The 19,999-nt window shown below is 42.4% G+C and overlaps 3 protein-coding genes across 3 annotated transcripts; all 3 read right to left on the reverse strand.

Moving 5' to 3' along the window:
• Positions 1-1,251: 1,251 nt before the first annotated feature.
• Positions 1,252-3,877, reverse strand: LOC144003228 (homeobox protein HMX2-like). The gene is made up of 2 exons (XM_077499254.1): positions 3,691-3,877; positions 1,252-1,664 (listed from the first exon to the last, which is right to left on the reverse strand). Exons 1-2 carry the CDS (start codon positions 3,875-3,877, stop codon positions 1,252-1,254), a joined length of 600 nt encoding a protein of 199 aa, XP_077355380.1.
• A 2,187-nt stretch (positions 3,878-6,064) lies between these two features.
• LOC144003684 (alpha-2 adrenergic receptor-like) lies at positions 6,065-8,377 on the reverse strand. Its single transcript, XM_077500187.1, has one exon. The coding sequence runs from the start codon at positions 8,286-8,288 to the stop codon at positions 6,930-6,932; it is 1,359 nt and encodes a 452-aa protein (XP_077356313.1). The 5' UTR covers positions 8,289-8,377; the 3' UTR covers positions 6,065-6,929.
• Positions 8,378-9,750: 1,373 nt separating this feature from the next.
• Positions 9,751-19,952, reverse strand: LOC144003682 (protein Dok-7-like). The gene is made up of 13 exons (XM_077500185.1): positions 19,851-19,952; positions 19,724-19,769; positions 19,007-19,237; positions 17,931-18,131; positions 17,200-17,319; positions 15,289-15,387; positions 14,393-15,075; positions 14,197-14,245; positions 13,341-13,769; positions 12,511-12,599; positions 12,102-12,171; positions 11,324-11,503; positions 9,751-10,452 (listed from the first exon to the last, which is right to left on the reverse strand). The coding sequence occupies exons 1-13, from the start codon at positions 19,902-19,904 to the stop codon at positions 10,316-10,318; spliced, it is 2,388 nt and encodes a 795-aa protein (XP_077356311.1). The 5' UTR covers positions 19,905-19,952; the 3' UTR covers positions 9,751-10,315.
• Between the last annotated feature and the right edge of the window lie 47 nt (positions 19,953-19,999).

A 19,999-nucleotide genomic window follows, 5' to 3' on the forward strand; every position in this document is an offset into this window, starting at 1 on the left:
CGATTAATTTTGACACCTCTAATTTGGTATGTTGTGAAAAAAAAATGCACAGTAGATTACAGGATAAAGTCATCGTTTTAGAAAAATTTAATTAAAATTAAATTAATTAAAATTAAATTACAGGGAAAATGTCATAATATGAGAATTAAAGTTGTAAAGTTACAAGTATAATCTTGTAATGTAAGCCGATCATGATGGAATGTAAAATTGTAACGTTACGGCCCCCAAAAAACGAAACAAAACAAAACAACTAACAACATGAAATTCTGAGAATGAAGTCATAACGCAATGAGAAGAAAGTTACGTGACTAAAGTTCTATGGATACTTTCCAACGTATCAATGACAAAAAGTCTTGTCAGCATTTCGCAATTATCATTTGCATGTTATGCTGAATTGAAACCGTGTGAAACCTCAAACGGAACCTCACGCGCTGACAGCGCTGCTTGTCCTGACGGGGGGGGGGGGGGGGGGGGGGGGGGGGGGCAATAATGAAAACCAAACAACTCTGCCGCCTTACTTGCACGTACGAAACATCGATGTGCCTTTTTGATCATATTTAATGAATTTGTCTTCACCTCCGACCGATGAAGAGAAGATGGGCTTAGGTCGGGGTTGGAGTTTGGCCGATTTGTAAAACACTTGTATCTCAAATCATCTTGCCCATATTGAAATGAAATTTAAGTTAAATAGAGAGTAAAGATTAAACCGTTTTTGCATTCAATTTTATTGTGCTGCATGTTCCTTCTGGTGTACCCACCTTGATCACCGGGGGCAGTACTGATACAGGCATGCAGACTACCTCTTTGACTTCTACTCCGTTAACACATTCACTGCCATTGACGGTTATAGACGTCAAAGTTCCATTTTAACTGGGTGAATGAGTGAATGAGTTAATAAGACTATTGTGAGTATTGTTATATGATCTCTCTACTTTTATTCAAATATCCATTGCTTAAAAAGTGTTACAACTGTGACTATTGATGCTAACGGTTAGCATGCCAATAGGACTTCCCACTATATGTGAACCTTCAGCTAGCGGAGATTGTACATAGTAGCTTTGTTGATTTAAAAAAACAACAACATTTAATTCTCTTTGTTTTGTTGAGTTTTTATTCAACTTGAGCTGGGAAAAAAATCAAAGTGGCCCTTGCAGCTTTCTATTTTTCTGTATGTGGCCCTCAGAGGAAAAAGTTTGGACAGCCCTGAAGTAGAAGCTGCTCCCTGTTGCGTCTTTCGGGGCAAATCTCGACTCATCTGTCCGCATCGAAAAGTCCTCCAAAACATTTGTCCGTGTTGGAGAAGTAGATGTTGTCGGGATAGAAGACGGGGAAGGCCACCGGAAGCAGACACCGGCCCAGTAGACGCCGGCCGTCTTCGTAAACGCCGTTTACGGCCCGCCCGTCCTCGTCCGCCAGTAGCTGCCGCTTGAGCTTGTTGCGCCGGTTCTGGAACCAGATCTTCACCTGGGTCTCGCTCAGCTGCAGCGCGCCGGCCAGGCCCGCTCGCTCGGAGCTGCTCAGGTAGCGCTTGGCGTCGAACGCCGCCTCCAGTTGGAAGATCTGCCGCTTGGAGAAGATGGTGCGCGTCTTCTTCTTGCTGGCCGCGGGGCTGCTGGCGCCGCTGGACGTGGCGGGACGCGCGTCTGACGACGTCTTGATGAGCGCTGCGGAGGAATCGGTCAACGTACACAATCAGTTAGAATCAGTTTTTTTTTTTTTTTTTAATCAAACAAAAAAAAATAATGTTCATTTTACCAAATGATTTGATTAAATAATCAAATCAAACTTCTTGCCCGTTTAAAATTTTTCCATTTTTGATAAATAAAAAATAAAATAAAAATATGAGAAAAGGTCATTTTTTGGGGGGATATGTGTCAGAATAATAAAAAAAAAATACTCACTTTTCGGGGTGTTAAAAAAAAAAAATCGATTCGGCAATATATCGCGATATTACATCACGCAATTCGATTTTTAAATGTCCATTTTTGATGGAAAAATATTCAAGAAAATGTCTTACTTAAAGTTAGGGTTCACACCTTAATCATGGAAAAATGTTATATTAATTAATGGAAGATTAAGCCTTAATATTTTATTTCAAAGCCGTTCAAATATGAAACAGATTACAACCTGTTTGTTAAATACAGTGGTTCACAGTTATGACAAAGTTTCAGATCAATAAATAATACATTTTCATACAAATCTTAACAGTGTAACATGTACAAGTTTACTGAATAGTATTTTCTAAAAAAAAAAAAAAAAAACACTACAGGACTGTATGCAATTAAAGAAGCAAAAAATGACATTCATTCTGAATTCATTATAAATCAACTGAAATATTGCAAGCCTTTTATTGTTTTAATATTGCTGATTATGGCTTTATAATGAAACAAGAATGTCTGACATTTTTGCTTCTTTAATTGCCTTACAGAAAATAATGGATTTCATCACAATATTCTCATTTTCTGAGACAGTCCTGTATATTTCATTTATATCATGTTTTTTGTGTACAATACACTTAGAGGTGGTAACTATCTTTTTGTTATTTAAATAATATATGTGGACTATTCATGTCTTTTTGACATTTTCATTATTATTTTCAGTACATTTAAAAAATACATGTTGCAGGGTTTTTCTTTCTTTTCTTTTTTTTTTTTTTTTAAATATGAACCTTGTAGTGGCCTTCAAAATCATCTTTCATTAGATATTGTCTACATTAGCTTTATTTTATATCTTTGTATTCAACAGCATGTATTTTGTATATTTACTATTGACTGTTTTGTTTTTTGTTTTGTTTTTTTAAATAGAATGGAATCAATTTTGACTGCAAGAAACTAAGAAGATTGTCGACTCTTGACTGTGCAGAAATGCACCAGTGGAACAAAATCTAAGTAAGTCTAAGTTTTATGTTTTTATTCAGGAGGCTCATTTTGATCAATTACAGTAATTGTGGTAAAATACATTAAAAGGTAAGCAGGAGTGTGATAGCTTGAGGATGGAGCACGACCCGATTGAAATGGATTTGTTTCTTATTACTAAATTGCCTTTGTGGGCGCAATAATTATACAAAATATCTTATTAAGAGTGTTAATAACAATAATAATGGTACAATTAGCATTGTTAATCTTATTAGTATTGATTTTAGTAGCCTTATTATGTGAACATTTTTGCAAAATGGCCTTTTATGGGGACTTTCGTTATTACTATTTTTAAATCAACCATGATAATGAGCATCATTATCTGCGTGAGGCAATAACTTCTTCATTAGAAAAAAATCGATTCATAAAAGAATCGAGATTCTCATGTATTAATCGAATCGAATCGATATTAACATCCAAAAATGGATTTTATTTAAATTAGAAATGAAGAAGAAGGGGAATAGGCAGTTGTAGCTCACATGCTGTTTTTGTGGAAAAAGGCACTTACGATGCAAAATGAATAAATGTTTAAACAAAAAACAAAAAACAAAAAAAGACACTTTAATGTCTCGATTTGTCATTTTGTCTTGCAAAGCAGACTGGAGTCGATCATGACAATGTTGTGCATATCTGGAAATTGAAGCAGAAATCATTTGTCGATCAAATTTTGAAAAAAAAAATTCTGAATCGAATCGCAGACCCAAAAATCGTAATCGAATCGAATCATGAGACGGTCAAAAGATTCCCAGCCCTGTTCTTCATCCAGCTCGCTCACCTGTTTCCCGGGATCCCCCCTCTCGCCGTCTCGGGGCGTCCCACACCTCGTCCAAGGTGTCCTTTTGGTCCGCGTTTTGCCGGCAATCCTCCTCGCTCGGCCTCAAGTTGAGGATGCTGTCGATGGAGAAGTTAAAAGAAGCGCTGCGACCGGCGCCGCCGTTCCCCTTGCTCGTACTCCTCGCCATGTCCCCACGTAACTCCGATTGGGACGGCCGTGCGTGGCTGCCAGCCGCATGGCTACAGAGCGCGCTCGGAAGTGGCTGGCCCGCCGTTTCAAGCGCAACCCCCCCCCAAAAAAAAAGCCTGCTACGTTTTCATAGGTCAGCTTGTGGGCGGGGCTTCAGGACGGCTGCCATGTTGAAACATTTTACAGTACAGTGAATTTGAGGGGGTTGGGATGCGCTGCAATTTGAAATTTCCTGCTCACAATGCACACACATACATGCAACAAAAACAAATAAATACATCCGTTTAATAGACATGTTTAGTGTGTTCGCCCCAAATTTCGAGTTGAGCACATTATGACAACTGAGTGCCTCGTCATCCCTCAACATGCATGGCTGCATTTTACAGCCACATTTTGCATATTTTTTCGTGGCGTTAACTAGTGTTGTTCCGATACCGATACTGGTATCGGCAGAGGCTAAAACGGTGGTATCGGTATCTGTGACTACTCACAAGTAACACGCCGATACCATTAATTCCAAAGATAATATATCGATTCAGATTTCCCGAATCAATTTGTTTCGATTCACGAGGACCCAATTCGATTGGATTCACGATTCACACCCATTTTCGATTCATTTGAGGAATTCATGCAGCACCTATTTTCGACAGTCAAAAGTACCAATGCTGCAAAGAGTAGAAACTTTTTGCTTTGGTCAAACCATAGTGTGACAGCCGCGTTGATGTGATCTTGAATGAGAGCTTCCCAAACTGTGGTGCATGATCGCCCTCCAGTGGATGCGCAAGATCAGAAGTGTGATGTTATTCTGGTGTAATAATTTATTTTTCATGGCAATTATATTATATTATATTATATTATATTATATTATATTATATTATATTGTTATGTTTTGTTGTGTTGTGTTATGTTAAGTTATATTATATAATATGTTATGTTATATATATATATAACATTATATTATATTATATTATATTATATTATATTATATTATATTATATTATATTATATTATATTATATTATATTATATTATATGTTAAATGGTATTAAGGTACAACACATAATATATATTTGCAGTAATTTCATGTAATTGTAATATTTTATTGCTGTTGCTCGGTGGTGGCATTTGCCAAATCTGATATTTTGCTGTCTTACAGAAGTTGGAGATGTGAGCAGGTCCGTGCACTTTTCATCGGGACCACTTGAGGTCAGTGTGCATGCATTTTATGTATTTCCACACAGCTGTCCATCGAATGGAAGACAGACAGACAGACAGCAGACAAGGTAACTAACTCCTCCTCCGCATGATGCTCTCATTATGCTAATGAATGTTCCTGCATTATATCAGCATGTTTTAAAAGGTGTTGTGCATATTAGTATTCATTAGAAACAAGCAAAATAAGGGTGAAAAAAATAATGCATCATCTTTCTTCCTATCAGCAAATATTGATATCAATATTTTATTGTTTTTGCAAGCAGTAGTAGTAAATGAAGGTTTTATGATCCGTGACTTCCGATGACTTTTTTTTACCTTAATTTGTTGTTAAATTTCCTACAAAATCTTTGATCTTATTTATTATTATATATTATGGGAAGTCTAAAAGCAAAACTAATTGGGAAGCGGACTAAGAATGCACCAGAGAATGAATTTTGCGTTTGAGTCTCAAGGTTCCGCTTTGTTGTGCTCAACATTTTTTTTTTTCTTACTTCACGTCATCTAACCCCCTGGGGGTTCGATCGAACCCAGGGGAAGAACCACTGAGCTCAGTGGTGATGCTGTGATAATCATCATTTGTAACCACAGAGTTTTTTTTTTTTTTTTTGGCATGTTGAATGGCACACATGCATCCTACAGTACTGCCGGTACACAAACACTCGAATTGTGCTCAGCCAACGAATGCTGCATGCATCCCGTCCACATATCCTCCCCGGCTACAGCCAATAACTGGCAGGAAATTGAAGCTGCTTTGGTGCGGAGCCAAGCTTTGACGGAAAATGTACCCGCTTCCTCGATGGCGCGAGGAATTTGGTCTGCTTTGGAGTGAGGTTAGCTTTGGATTTCCGGCTCTTGTTGGAGCTTCCACACTTTGAAAACCCCTGGTTCAAAGTGAAAGTTAAAATAAACACGATTCTGGCAGAAATGCATTGTAATCCATTTGAATTTATTCAGAGTGGGAATTGGAAATATCCATAATGTCCAAAATTAATTGATCGATTTATTAATTGCGTCTGAAACAACTGAGGCAATACGGCACACTACTTGGGCCAGCAGAGGCGCTGTTGAGCCAACAAGTTTTCTGTCTAAAAAAAGGAACAACAGAGTCAGCAATAATGGAAGGAGAACCGTGTTCACATGGGCATTTGCTATAGTAGTGTCATTATGCTCAGGGCACCACTTGTCATGGAAAAAAAGCAGTTCACAACATTCGGAGAAAGATTCTTTCTTAGTCCTTTCGTGCTATCAGTCAAGAAACTTGCCAAGTGGGACGCAAAAAAAGATAATCTCTCCAGTCTTACGTGGACCGAATGTAAACCATAAGGGAACACGAACTCGAAACAACCAAGAAACCTTCTGCAATATTTTTAATGTCTTGTACTAACTAGATCCTTTGAAAGAGCCACCTGAGGTTGTGTCTAAGCAGGTGTAGATTGCTGGGTTGTGTTCCTGGAGAAGATCAGGAACCGTTTCTTGAAACTGCAACCTTTTGATACTTCAAGTTGCTACCCTAAAAGAACTTTTTCCACAATCTGCATGTTGTAATCTGGAAGACCTGCCTGAAGTTGCGGTTGAAGATAAGATGGTGTAAATGGCTGCGTTGAGGAGCAGAACTTGAGGATGTGGTCTGGGAATAATGTGAACTCGGACTTGAACCTGCAACCTTCTGAGATTTCAAGTTGCCACCCGAGAAGGACTTTTTCGACAAACTTCATGTTATACTCTGAAGTTCTGCCTGAAGTTGCGGTTGAAGATGGCATAGATGGCCGAGTTGAGGAGCAGAACTTGATGAAGGGGGTCTGGTAAACAGGGAACGTGAATTTTCAGGTTGCCACCCTAAAATGACTTTTTGCACGACTTGCACAGGATCCTTTGAAAGGCACGCCTGAAGTCGCGGTTAAAGATGGTATATATCGCTGGGTTGAGTGAGCTGTTGCAGTACCCGATCCAGAAGAAGAACTTAAAAAGGGGGTCCGGAATCTTGCAGAGGTCCCGGCACACGCCGTACAAACTGTAGCTGAAGAAGAAGGGGAACCAGCAGACGACGAACACCCCCATGACCACAGCGAGGACGAACGTGAACCTCTTCTCCCGGGCTTGCGTGAGCTTCTTCAGGGCGATGGAGCTCCTCCGTTTCCTCCTGGAGGCGAAAACATCGATGGATTTGTTGCTGACTCTGGAGATGCACGCGGCCTGTTTGGTCAAGGTGCCCCTTCTTGGGTTCCCCCGAGGGGAGTCCGGCTGCTTCTTTCCACTTTTCCCCTCCGACGAAGAGCTCTCGTCCAGGTCGGCCTCCTCCGTGTGTTGTCCCTGAGTGGCTGTCCGATGACTTGGGGTGGGCGGACACTGGCAGTGCCCATTCTCTGTTTGAACTTCACCGCCGTCCGCCCGCCTCTTCTCCGACATGCTCCTGGTTCTGGTTTTGGCCACCTGGTAAATCCTGACATAGACCAGGATCATGATGAGGCAGGGGGCGAAGAAGGAAGCTACGCTGGAGGAGATGATGTACCAACTGTCGTCGTTGAGCTCACACTGTGGCTGAGCGCTTCTGTCCTTGCTTCCCTCCGTCGACAACAACGGCGGCGAGGAAATAAAGGCAGATATGAGCCACACAATTAAGATGATGCACTTAACCCGCTTGGGAGTCCTCTTTAAATTATACTCAACCGCTTGCGTGACCGACCAGTAGCGATCCAGGCTTATTGCGCACAGGTGCACGATGGAGGACGTGCAGAAAAGAACGTCCAACGCCAAATAGATGCCGCACCAAACTTTGCCAAAATACCAGTAGCCCATGAGTTCGTTGGCAAGACTGAATGGCATCACCAGAGTGGCCACCAGGATGTCGGCCGTGGCCAGGGAGACGAGGAAGAGGTTTTGGGGGGCTTTCAGCGCCCGGCTCGTCAGCGCGGCGATCACCACCAGCACGTTGCCGACAACGGTGAACAAGATGAGGAAACTTACGAGGGCGGCGATGCTGGCGACGGCCGCCGACGAGTAGCCATGGGACGAGTTTAGGTGGATGGCCGTGTCCAGTCCGGTGCCATTAAGCCAATCCATCCTGGCGTCATAATAATAATAATAATAACTCCCGGTACAATCCGTGCGCACCAAAAGGCAGCGCATGCGATGTGATGTGTGCGCGGCACGGACGCTCCCTCCCCCGCTTTTTCTCGCATCCCACTGATGCTTCATGTGTCCCGCTCCTCCTCTCCTCTCCTTGACTCTCCTCTTGTCTACTGGCAATCTTCAACACAATTGATCATTGATTTTTACTCATGTAAATGCTGTAAACTCATCTTGGGCTGAAGACAAACGTGATCGAGGTAAACTAAGTACATGGATCACATAGTTCCTTGAGAAATGGCTCCCAAACTGTGGGTCGGGGTCCTTTAATCTTTAATTCCAATTTATTGGGAATAACGATTAACCTATATTAGGGCTGGGCGATATGGCCAAAAAATATAATCTCAATTTTTGCAGTCATTCAGGACGATTACGATTTTAACCTAATAAATCCAACAAACGTTTACTTAAAGGTTTCATTTATTCAAAAATAATTCCTGTGGAAAGTGTTCAGACACCAGTGACGTATACTGATTCGAGATCAGTTTTAACACAAAATTACATCACATAAAAGCATTTGGATGTAACAGAACATAAGAACAACAGCTTTTAATCATCCAGAAGACAAAATTCGATTTCACGATTTAGCAAATTTTCAACGATTCGATTTTTTAAAATGACGATCGAATTAATTCGATTTATTGCCCAGCCCTAACCTATATTATTTAGAATAATTCTACAGCTTTATTCTTGATTTTTTTTCTTGTAAAAATCACATTTTTTCAGCAACATGAGTGTAAAAAAACAAAAAACATTGCAACTTCATCACCGTAACGCAAATGGTATGACTTGGAAGAACTGTGCTATTGCAAAATACTCCCTGATGCTTGTTGTTGTCTTCGTTTTCCCGAAGTCCATTCTGTGGGGACCAGCGTATTGATTCTGTCGCCATCTTTGATCCATTATCACGATGGTCAGGAAGTCTGCGGTCATCCCATTCTGCATTTGATAAGCAGCTTGGAAAAGAACCATTTAGCTTTGCAATCATTTCTGTGTGAATGCGAGCAAACCGTAATCAATTCATTATTTGTTTTTTCCTTTCGAACATGGTAGAAAAGCGAAACAAATATAACTTTGTGTCACAAAGTGAGCCTTTTCTTATCATTCTTGAACTGTCTTCAATTTCGCCCGAAATGTTCATGCCTATTAACTGGCACCATATCTAAAATGGCTGCCTGTTTAGTGCAATTATGTAACCGCCACACAGACAACCACAACAACACATTTCACCTGCTGGCCTGAAAGGAGCCGCCAAAAGAAGAGGAGACATTTTACTGATTGCTTGTAGCTTTAATATTGTGTGGATGCTGAGAGACAAATGTTCACAGTTTATTTTTTTGGCGCAATGCTGATGTCAAAATATGCGTAATAAGTGTGAATGCTGAGAAACGAGCAGTCGCGCCACTGCTGTTCTGCTAAAAGCTGTTTACACTCATAACATTCAAATCATATTACGGATTTCATTCTCACCTCGTGTCGGCCAAAGGTGCTCATGAGTCCAGTAATCAAAGTGAAGGACGTTGCTCAAATGGACTTTATTGGGTTTGGAAAATGTGACTAAAGCCTCGAGGCTTTGAGCATTTACGGCCAATCTCTTCTGACATACAAACCAACCGCTGATGCATTTTTAGTAAACTTAACTGTCTCGTGAATGACGTCATCAGTGCAATAACACATTCAAACAAAGCAATTGTCTTGTTTTTTCTTCTATTATTTTTGTTTTACCAGCATAATTTAGTATCCAGATGATGTACTTAAAGGAAAAAGATGAATGACATACAGAAGGAAGCAGTGTTGTTAAAAATGATCATTGTTGTACAATACTTGTAATGGCAGCCATGTACTCATATTTCTCCCGTACATGCATCTCGACATGCACGGGGGTGTTATATTTCGCAATCCGCATCAATCTTAGAATTGATTTACAGGATTAAAAAACAACAACAACAAAAACCTCGTATAATTATTTTTAGTAAACATTATTAGCTGGCCACACAATATTAGGAATAATCGTACAAATATTCAGGACTACAAATTCAGAAAACAACAGTACTTGTAAATGGAGGCTTTTTTTTTTTTTAGGCTGGTCCTTGAGGTCAATGCGGCATCCCCTTCCTTCTCCGTTCTAAGGTGTGCAGGCCCTCCTGGCGACCCAGAGCATGCTGGGTACCCACCTTGTGGGCTGTCTCTGTGGCAGTGATGTCAATCTGGGCATATTTGCTTGAGCCCTTCCCTGTCCATACACAGCAGAAATTCTCTGAGTACATCATAGTCATTATCGGGTTACAACTTTGGACACAGAAGTTGCTTCTCTTGGATCCCTACTTCTAAAACACAATCTGTAAAGTTTTAGGAGTACATTTCTTGTGTTCTGTGTTTTTGTTGTCTGGATTTTATTTGGTTTAGCCTTAAGCTGTGTCTTGTGGTTCATGTCTTGTCCTGCTTTTTTTTCTCCCCACCTGTGCTCGACAACCCGTGTGTCTTCCTCCTGCCTTGCCTCCCTGCTTACTTGCATTTGTATCCCAACCATGCAAAACCCGAACAACAATTTCATTTATTTTAACGGGGTTACTGGTAAAGGAGCAGTTTGTTTTAAAGGACTCATAATTAGTTCCTTTGTGGTTTTTAGGATTGCAATTGTCTCAGATGTAGAGAAATCCTATTTGCATATTAACCAGTTTATGGTCACAAATAGGCGGCACGGTAGTCGAGTGGTTAGCACGTCCGCTTCCCAGTTCTGAGGTCTCCGGTTCGAGTTCAGGCTCGGACCTTCCTGGGTGGAGTTTGCATGTTCTCCCCGTGCCCGCGTGGGTCTTCTCCGGGTACTCCGGTCTCCTCCCACATTCCAAAGACATCCATGGCAGGTTAATTGGGCGCTCCGAATTGTCACTAGGTGTGCGTGTGAGTGTGGATGATTGTTCGTCTCTGTGTGCCCTGCGATTGGTTGGCAACCAGTCCAGGGTGTCCCCCGCCTACTGCCCAGAGCCAGCTGAGATAGGCGCCAGCACCCCCCGCGACCCTTGTGAGGAATAAGCGGTCAAGAAAATGGATGGATGGATGGATGGTCACAAATAAGGTTAAGGGGAGTTTTTTTATGGACGCACCCTTACTGTGTGCAGGCGCAGGTACTACAGTCCCCCGGGTGCCAGGTTCCTGCAGTTCCAATTCCATGTAGTTGAGCTGCTTCTTGGATGTCGGACTCACTGGAATATTAACGTACGTCACACCGTCACCACGAGGTCTTTCGGCAAGTGAAGCCTCTGTGGGGTACGCCAATGCCGTGCCTGCGAGACAAACAGCAAGATGGTTCTTTTATTGACTTTTTTTGTGTCATCGCTACCCTAGTTTTGATTCACAAAAACAAAAGACGTATTAAGAGGTGTTCTAACCATGTTACGTACATTATCAGCAGCTCTGTAGCGAAAAGCCCAGGGGGACACTCTGTGAGGCAATTAGATGCTGGCGGAGCCTTTTGGCAACGTCTAAAAGAAGCCTTGAAATCTAATTGATCCTTGCACAAGCACGGTGTTCGGTAATGGGCGCCATTACAGCGAGTGGCTTGTACCCACATCGAGCATACATCGGCGGAGCGTGGCGAAATATCAACAGCGTTTGAAGGGAAGGCTGATCTAATAAGAGGCGATCATTGCAACGCTGACAAATGCTGCTATTATTGTGTATATAGAAATAATACAATGAACCAAACCACTATTCTGGAGCAAATTTACAATTAGGAAATAATCAAAAAAGTAACAAATGTGGTATTGTAGGACCACATTGAGATCTCAAGTCTCAACCCAAACACTTTGCTTTGCATAAGTAACATGTTAATAGTCAGTATGAACGTCTGCTGTGCTGATACTGTAATGTGGTCATCCTTGCCTTCCGTCTCTTGGAATAACTTTTGTGGACCACAGCTGAGCATCGGTTCGTACTTTCTTTTGTCATCCACCTGCAAGACAAACACAATGAAAAGTAATTAAAAACGTAATATTTATATGAGTGTCGAAGGGCAGCACGCGAAATTGTGCGACTCGAGTGGTTTCCACGCATAATTAAAAATATGCAGTTATCAACAGATTTTTTTTGTCTTAAGTCTGAAGGACAATTTACATAAGACAGCATGATACACAATGGCTGTTTTTTGTTATAAATAATAATAATATTAATAATAATAATAATAATAATAATAATAATAATTATTATTATTATTATTATTATTGATTGAAACTTGGTGTATGTCAGCAGGTGATAGTAGTAATGCGGATTATGGAGTTTTGTATCGGCCTACCTCTGAGTTTCTCTCTGTTGCTCTGCTCTCCATGACCTCATAAGCAGGATCAGATCTGTGCCGCTCCCCTCTGCCACTGGGCCTTTTGTCTGGCAAGGGGTGGGGGGGGGAGGAATGATGGAAACCTTAATTTTGTGATGCATGATTCCTGAAATGCGTAAGTGTAATACAAAACAACAGCACACTCTTAGCTTCACACACAATTGTAGGTTTACATTATGAGCGCATGAAGAAACATACCCAAGCTCCATGCAAGATGCAGTTTCTTTTACTACTGAATATTTTTTTCACAAGTAATTAAATGGCTGTTTTTAAGGTTAAATGTTATTTAAAAAAAAATGTGTATGTATCTGGGCAGTCTGCTTTCTTTCCATATGTAGTGTGTACTAAATGCAGAGTAGTGAAGACTTGAACAAAGAAGAGGGAAATTAACGTGTAAAATATCTGATCTTTACGTTTCGATACTGTACCTTGTGAGATAATGTGATGTATTATCTAGTTTTCAACAAAAAAAATAAAGCAGGTACAGTATCAATCTGATATTGTTGTATCGGTACAATAACCATAACTGATTGCAATGTGATATATCACTATCAATGTCATATAACCTTCAGACTCTAAGTAGTGGATCATTTCACAGCTGGACTGTGAACAAATATCACCGGTGATGCTCCGAAAGGACCTTGTAAGTGAATCCAAAACAAAATGACATTGAAAGATAAGGCACGACTGGAGTGAAAAATGTCCAAGACAAAAATCCATGGCTCACTTGGAGATGAGAGAGGAAGAAAAAAAAGCTGCAAGAATACAGAGGAAAAGAGATCTCTTACCTTCACTGGTCAATGTCTGACCATTCATCTTTTCATTCGGACCGCCGGCCTGAAGTGCCTCATGAGAAGGTCCTTCTTCTTCTGCGCTTTTCTTTAAGTGCAGCCCAGTTAGAAAGGTCTGCACATTGAAGATTCTGCTGTGGCAGCGCACTTTGGCAGGGGTGCCCCTCGGCGGTGGGCGGCAACGAGCACCACGGCACTTGGAACAGTTTTCGTAAATGGCATAAGTCGGTGGTGCATGGGAGCCGAATGGTGGCGGGTGTCTGAGTTGTAACGCGGGGCTCATGTCTTCGTACAGACTATGATGTTTGGGGTTTGATTCCTTGGGGGGTCTGGGAAAATGCAGGATCTCGGCTAAAAGGCTTGTGAGTTTCTCCCGGCCTTTTTTGAGAAGTGGTGAAACCTCACTTGTCCTGTCTGACCTGCGAACTGGGGACAACAATGCCAGCATGCCTTCTGTGTGGTGATTTGTCAACACTTTGCTGGATGGGAAATATCACTTGGGGAAGCAGAAACCTGTTCTGATCATGAAGGTTCTTGTAATCATGCAGGGGTTCATGCATCCAAGAGAAAACAGGAGGTGATGTGCAAAAGCTGGACAGTGAACCCCTGCATATCCATGGCTGGGGATTCACAAATTCACCCATTTTCTGTTTATATGCTCCATTTGGTAGCATCTTGGTGTCAAGGAAGTGAGTTGAGGACTATCATTTAGAGCTAACTACTGCTTTGCCACCCACCATCTTGGGCATCTAAAGACAATTACAAAGCTTTGGGGTTGTATGCCAATTACTTGTGGAGTCCCTATCCCCAGCGAATAGTGGGGGTTCACTGTTTTTCAGGTAATTGCACCTACCTGGTAACGCAGGTATCATTGCACCACGTGCAGCGTGGAAGGGCGCCCCCTGTGAAATGATGTGAAACATGAGGATCCACAACAATTACTTTGTGGATGAACTGTTGTCAAACAAATCACGCTTGCATTTTCACCATCTGTGGACTCAAAAATGAAGTCTTCAGAAGTCCATGAGAAAACAAAATGACAACCTCACCTGAAGTCCACCGCATACCGTGCAGATGGTCACAATGGTTTTGGCTGTGCAGGACTCGGGGCTGTCACTAGAGAGTGCTCCCTTTGTTTTCCTGTTGTGTGAGCTCACTGATTTGAGATGACCCTCAGAGACCCCCTTTAAAGACTCTGTTACAGGATCAGGAGAGTCCTTAGCTAAACTTGGGTACTCATGCGCCAGACTCCTAGGACTGTCGTACAGATACCTGAGCGAGGTTGGTACTTTGTACTCGTGTCCTGAAACATTGGCGCAAGAACAAGGGCTGAGGTCTTGAGCCAAGTGGGGAGGCAGACAAAAACCCGACCCAAAATCCTCAGGTCTGCTAATGTCCAGACTTCCTGTGTATGAGGAAAAACTTCCAGAATAAGAGGAATGACTACCAGTGGCAATACCGCTGTCTAAGGAGCTCTGGCGACCAATTTCCTGTAGCTGCCTGGGGTCTTTGACTCCTGAAGCGTTTCCGCCATCTTGTTTGGCCAATTGCTTTTCTACACTCGCCACTTTGTTGCCTACAACATTGTTGTCTGCAAGGTTGCCCCCGGGTTCGGTCCAAATGGCCAAATGGCTGGAAACGCTACCGTCCGATTGGCTGGTGTCAGAGGTGTCCGAAGAACCGGATATGCTGCGGTCGTCACCTCCAGGGGATGCACAGTACATGGACGACGCTGCAAACAAGACGTTTAAGGGTCTTTAATCACTAAGCTCATACATTATGCAGCATCGGTTGCAAGCAGCGTAATAACAACGATAAATCACGAGTGAGTGAAGTCAGACCGACAGGCTAATTTTTTATCGTGATGGACTGTTCAACAGCAGAATCACCGTGGGTGGTGCAAACAATGGAAATGCAAGTAGTGGTCAGGACTAGTAATATATACCTGTGCTGTTACGATTGGAGAGCATACTGAGTCGCTTCTCCAGTTCCCGCATCTCAAGATTCAGCCGCTCGTCAGAGTTGGTCTGACTGGTGTTTGGATCTGTCAGAGAACGATGACAAATGTTAGCTGGTGCGCTATTCTCTTGTTCATGAAGAATGATGTTCAGATTCTTCAGGAGCTATAGTGAATGATCTCAATACAATGGCCACGTAACTCTATCCTTCCCAAAGCATATCCAGGTGTTTTATCTTCACCTGAAAGCTCAGGATCTTCCGCTCATGACCAAAAAGTCTTTGGGGTTACTGTGTGGCTTAAATCAAAAGCTCCAAGAACGTATGACGTTCCCAGCGCCAGTCAGAGCTGAAGAGAATGAAAACCCTGTGAGACTGCTTAAATATGTCATGTTTTTAGAACCAGCCCAACGCACTAAGTGCTGACCGATGACCTTCGCTGTAATCAATATTTATGTCGATCGAATTCGCACAAACTCACACCTAGTCTTTGAGGCTTAAGGCTTTGAAGCCACGTGTGCAAGTAGCATGTCCTTGGCGAGGGTCACACGGGGCGTCTGAGCAACACAACATGGTTTATTAATAGCGCTGTAAGCGTTTAGCGCCGCTGCGCGACCATGTGAACAACTCGTATATTCTTTTCAGTCCGTAACGTTCATGTTATTTGAGTTCATGTTTTTATTTTACTTTTGCATCACATTAAGATACACTTTACCCAAGAGTTTTTATCCCCCCCAACACAATATCATTTAGTACAGAGTGGTTTAGCAGTTTCACTAATTTAATTACATTACATTGCAAATGGAAACATATTAATAAAAATTAATGGAAAAAGTGGTATACATTTTATTTTGAATTATTTTTATTTTGATAGGGGGGCACTCTCTACCAACCTAAGTGAACAATATCGCAGAATGCTGTGGCCATGTACCATCATGGATGCCTCGAGTGATTAGGAGGTTTTGTCTGCTCTGCTTGTGTGAACCCCTCGCTTCTATTTATTCTCCAACCGGAATAGGCTGCACTTGGGCATACAGATATGGGAAAAATGAAGAATATCCACAAGCCCCCGCAGGTGACCCAAACACATTTACTGTGATGTCGGCAAGAACATTTGCTGTTAGAAATCGGGGAGGTGTTAAAAGTGGACAGAATGAGAGCGGCGTTAAATGTGGTGTTAAAACAAAAACAAGTGGAGTTGGAAGACTTTAAACTTGCACATTGTTATGGAAATTCACCAGAGTAGACTGCTACTTGCCTGGTAATGTCTTAGTCTTTCGACTTGGTGAAGCAGCATATGGTTCTGTCCCTAAGGGTTTCCTTTGTATCTTTGGACCTACGAGTACTCGTAACCATACAGTTGTTTGTCTTGTTGGTTTCAGTATAAGAGCAGCAGCTTTCAGTCACACTTCTTCTAGAAGAAGGCGCTTTGTATACTGTAAGGTACGGGAAATAAGCATACCTGCAAACTGATCACGATTCATGTAATCAAAATTTTAGGTAAAGCAGGGTTTGGTCATTTTCCTTCTGTTCACAATTTATGAATTGCAAGTTGATTAGCATCCTGAAGCAGAATATTGATGGACCTTGGAATTCCCACTCTAGTTCTATTCATCATGTTCTGTGACTAGCCAACTACCAACTGAATGTACTGCTGTAGTGGCGACTTCAGGCAGTGCTCAAGGCAGCCAAACAAAATGCCAATTACAGACACTCAAAAAAAGAAAACAAAAGCAGCTGCCAGTCGTAATTGAGTGGCATCAAAACAGGTCCATCCACTGTGGAATCCCTCTGACTCATTCTGCCGTTGCACTCGAGGAAGGCAGCACACTGAATTGTGGCTCCTGTGGGAGGTGCCTAATGTCTAAGTGGCGCAACGTCAAACATCTCCACTACTGACCTGGCAGGACGGGCTGCAGGCCGAAAGGGCCCCTGGTAGGGGAGACACCTCGGACGATGCAGTCGAACAAGAAGCTTATCTGCTCGCTCTCGGAAGATGCAAGCAGGAAAACGCCAGCCCCTGTGGAGTGCAGGTGGAAAACTTAAGTGCAGGAACATATTCAAAGAGCTTCAACGGCATTTCGTCCATTTACCTACAAATACAGCGTGAAGTTGCTGTGTGAAAATATGGAATCTGTTACACATTTGCTGCGATGACAGCCTCAGATTTTCTTGGAATACTTTCTAGAACATTGTGGAGCACCTCTCTTTGACCTCCCTGTGACAACAAACCCGCTGTCACTCAAAGAAGGTCCTAATGTCAACCCTGTCACGAAGACCACCCACCACTTCAAGACTTGCCTATGGCATTGTCTGCTCCACTCAATTCAGCAAAGTGCTTATCTTGTATTCATTGTTGTTAATAAAAATATTTATTATCATAAAGCTCAAGTGGTTTGCTCATTCAAATTGTGCCTTTGCTTATCACCAAAAAGACGCATTGCCAAGACAATAAAATAGAGCCAGTGAATGACTCATGCCCGTGGGGGTTGTTTTTTTTTTTTTCTTCAGGACTGAATCATTCCCTGTAAAACATTTATGCCAGCAGATGTTCTCTATTGTCCTTAAATCAGAACGACCGAAGCAACTTTGGCAAAGTTGTTCCTGAGCCTACAAGTCCGGTAGACTTACAGTAGCCGCAGCGCGTTCCTCCCTCAAACACAAATCCGTTTGGTACGGGCCCATAACGGCGTAGGTCCGGGAGGTTCCAGTGGCCCACGACGACGGGGGACGCGTCTCTGACGAGAGCCAGCAAGTTGTTGCACAAGTGAAGGGTTGCCGGTCCGCTCTCTAACTTCGTTCCTGCCAAGATTCCGACGCTGAACCTGTGAACTGGCCCCGACATAAACAAACATAGAATGAATTGAAATGACATCAAAAGCCCGATCCAGCTCATACTGTCATGCAGTGCATGTAGTATTATGTACAGTTCGACTAGAATTGTGTGTGATTTTTTTTGCGTTGGACAGACTGCAGGCACTTTTAATGACTTTGATTGCACAATAACTTCAGCAAGGGATAAACATGTGCTTGTTGTTGTTACTGTGAATATGTGAAAATGTCAACCTCTTAAATAAAAGCCTTGGCGCATCCACAGACAGGCAAGTGACATTTCTGCTAGCCATGACATACCCCACTCAGTGGCATTAAGCGGTCAACCGCGCACACAAAAGACTGGAAGGTCCCCGAATGTAACCATTAGTACCCACCTTAACATTCAGCTGGACCGCCGCCACCAGCTGAGCCGGTCATTGCTATTAGTGGCGCCTGTGACTTTCTTCCTTATGTAACATATAGTGGTTCTATATAGCACGCTCTGTACATACATACCACATTCTTTATCCTTGTCTCCTAAATTGATCTAGAAATGTTTCAACCTGAACCAAATTAACGCTTAAAACTTGATGGGGTTGCAACCTACGACTAATCAACAATTACACTCGTCATCAACGTATCAGCAGGTGTGCTCTTGTCAACAGCTCAATTTGATCTCGAATTTCAGACGAATGACAGATGAGTAAGTGAGGTCTTATAAGGTTAATACTTATAAACCGATCTACCAGGGTTAGACTAATCAACATTTACATCCTGGAAGACTCCTAAAGGTGACCCAGAAAGGGCTGCCCTACGACCAATAGGCAGGTGAGTTCATGTGGACTCAATAGTCTCAATCTGAAGAGGTCCATCAACGCAGTAACTTCTCTCACCTTCTCCAAGGCTGTAGCGCAGACGGATTTCCCACGCCTGCAGAACCTCCTTGCTGTCAAAGCCCAGCAGAACTGCCTGGTTCAGGCAGAGGATGGCCAGCGAGAAGGACGCGCCCTCGCACCACCGTCCACTTTCCAGGCCGCAGATCTCCTCCAGGGTGATGCCGGCCCGCTCCTTGTTCCCGTCGACTTTGTCCGACTTGTCTTTGAAAACCAGCAACACGAGGCAATCTGGAGGCGTCAAAGAGCGCGCGTAAGTATGTGGAGCATGCAGTCGCAATCAATGTCAATTTACAACTAACGCTGACAGCTGCGATAACACGGGCACGCACGAAAGAGCGGACCAGAGCCAAGTTGCATTTTTACGGAGAACGAAATCATCCGCAATGTGGAGCCAACGCGTCCAAAATACAACTAATTGGATAACAAAAATGGGTACTCCAAATTAGGATGTTTGAATATTAAGAGGGGGAAAAAAAAAAGTGTCATGATTGTATTTTTGTGACAAAAAAAAACATTATGAATGACTGCATTTTTATGAGAATAGTCCTCATTTCCAAGATAAGTAATATTGCGAGAAAAATTTGAGAACTGATTTGTTTAGAGTTAAGTAATGGGAAGCAATTAGCCATTTTACAAGAATAAGATCTGAGAACATTGACAAAGTTTGATCATAAAAGGATTTAAAACAGTTACGTTCACATTTTTGTTTTTTACCTGCAACAGGCGACGGCTTGCGAAGAACGATCCACCTAGTTTTCCACTGTGAAAGACAAACAAATGAAAGTCATACTTGTTTCATTAAAACACAACACCAACTTTGAAAATTCAAATCAAGCTTTACCTTTTTCCCCTCTTTGAGTCTGGCGTATCCCTCCACGACAACCGAATCGGTCATCTTCAGTCATGGTTCCTGACAGCTGCACAGTTGGCTGCCCCAATGAGGTGGGTCACTTTCAAAATAGCTGCAGCTCGCTCGCTCGCTAAGCCCCC

This window comes from Festucalex cinctus, chromosome 16 (genome assembly GCF_051991245.1).
Source record: "Festucalex cinctus isolate MCC-2025b chromosome 16, RoL_Fcin_1.0, whole genome shotgun sequence".
Classification (NCBI taxonomy): domain Eukaryota; kingdom Metazoa; phylum Chordata; class Actinopteri; order Syngnathiformes; family Syngnathidae; genus Festucalex; species Festucalex cinctus.

Excerpts from the sequence above, each read along its gene's own strand:
- LOC144003228 (XM_077499254.1), bottom strand. The coding sequence starts at position 3,877 with ATGGCGAGGAGTACGAGCAAGGGGAACGGCGGCGCCGGTCGCAGCGCT. Across the intron at positions 1,665-3,690 it reads GGGGGGATCCCGGGAAACAG|CGCTCATCAAGACGTCGTCA; the intron begins GTGAGCGAGCTG and ends ATTCCTCCGCAG.
- LOC144003682 (XM_077500185.1), bottom strand. The coding sequence starts at position 19,904 with ATGACCGATTCGGTTGTCGTGGAGGGATACGCCAGACTCAAAGAGGGG. Across the intron at positions 18,132-19,006 it reads GCGCTACAGCCTTGGAGAAG|TTCACAGGTTCAGCGTCGGA; the intron begins GTGAGAGAAGTT and ends TGTCGGGGCCAG. Across the intron at positions 15,076-15,288 it reads CTCCAATCGTAACAGCACAG|CGTCGTCCATGTACTGTGCA; the intron begins GTATATATTACT and ends TCTTGTTTGCAG.
- LOC144003684 (XM_077500187.1), bottom strand. The coding sequence starts at position 8,288 with ATGAAGCATCAGTGGGATGCGAGAAAAAGCGGGGGAGGGAGCGTCCGT.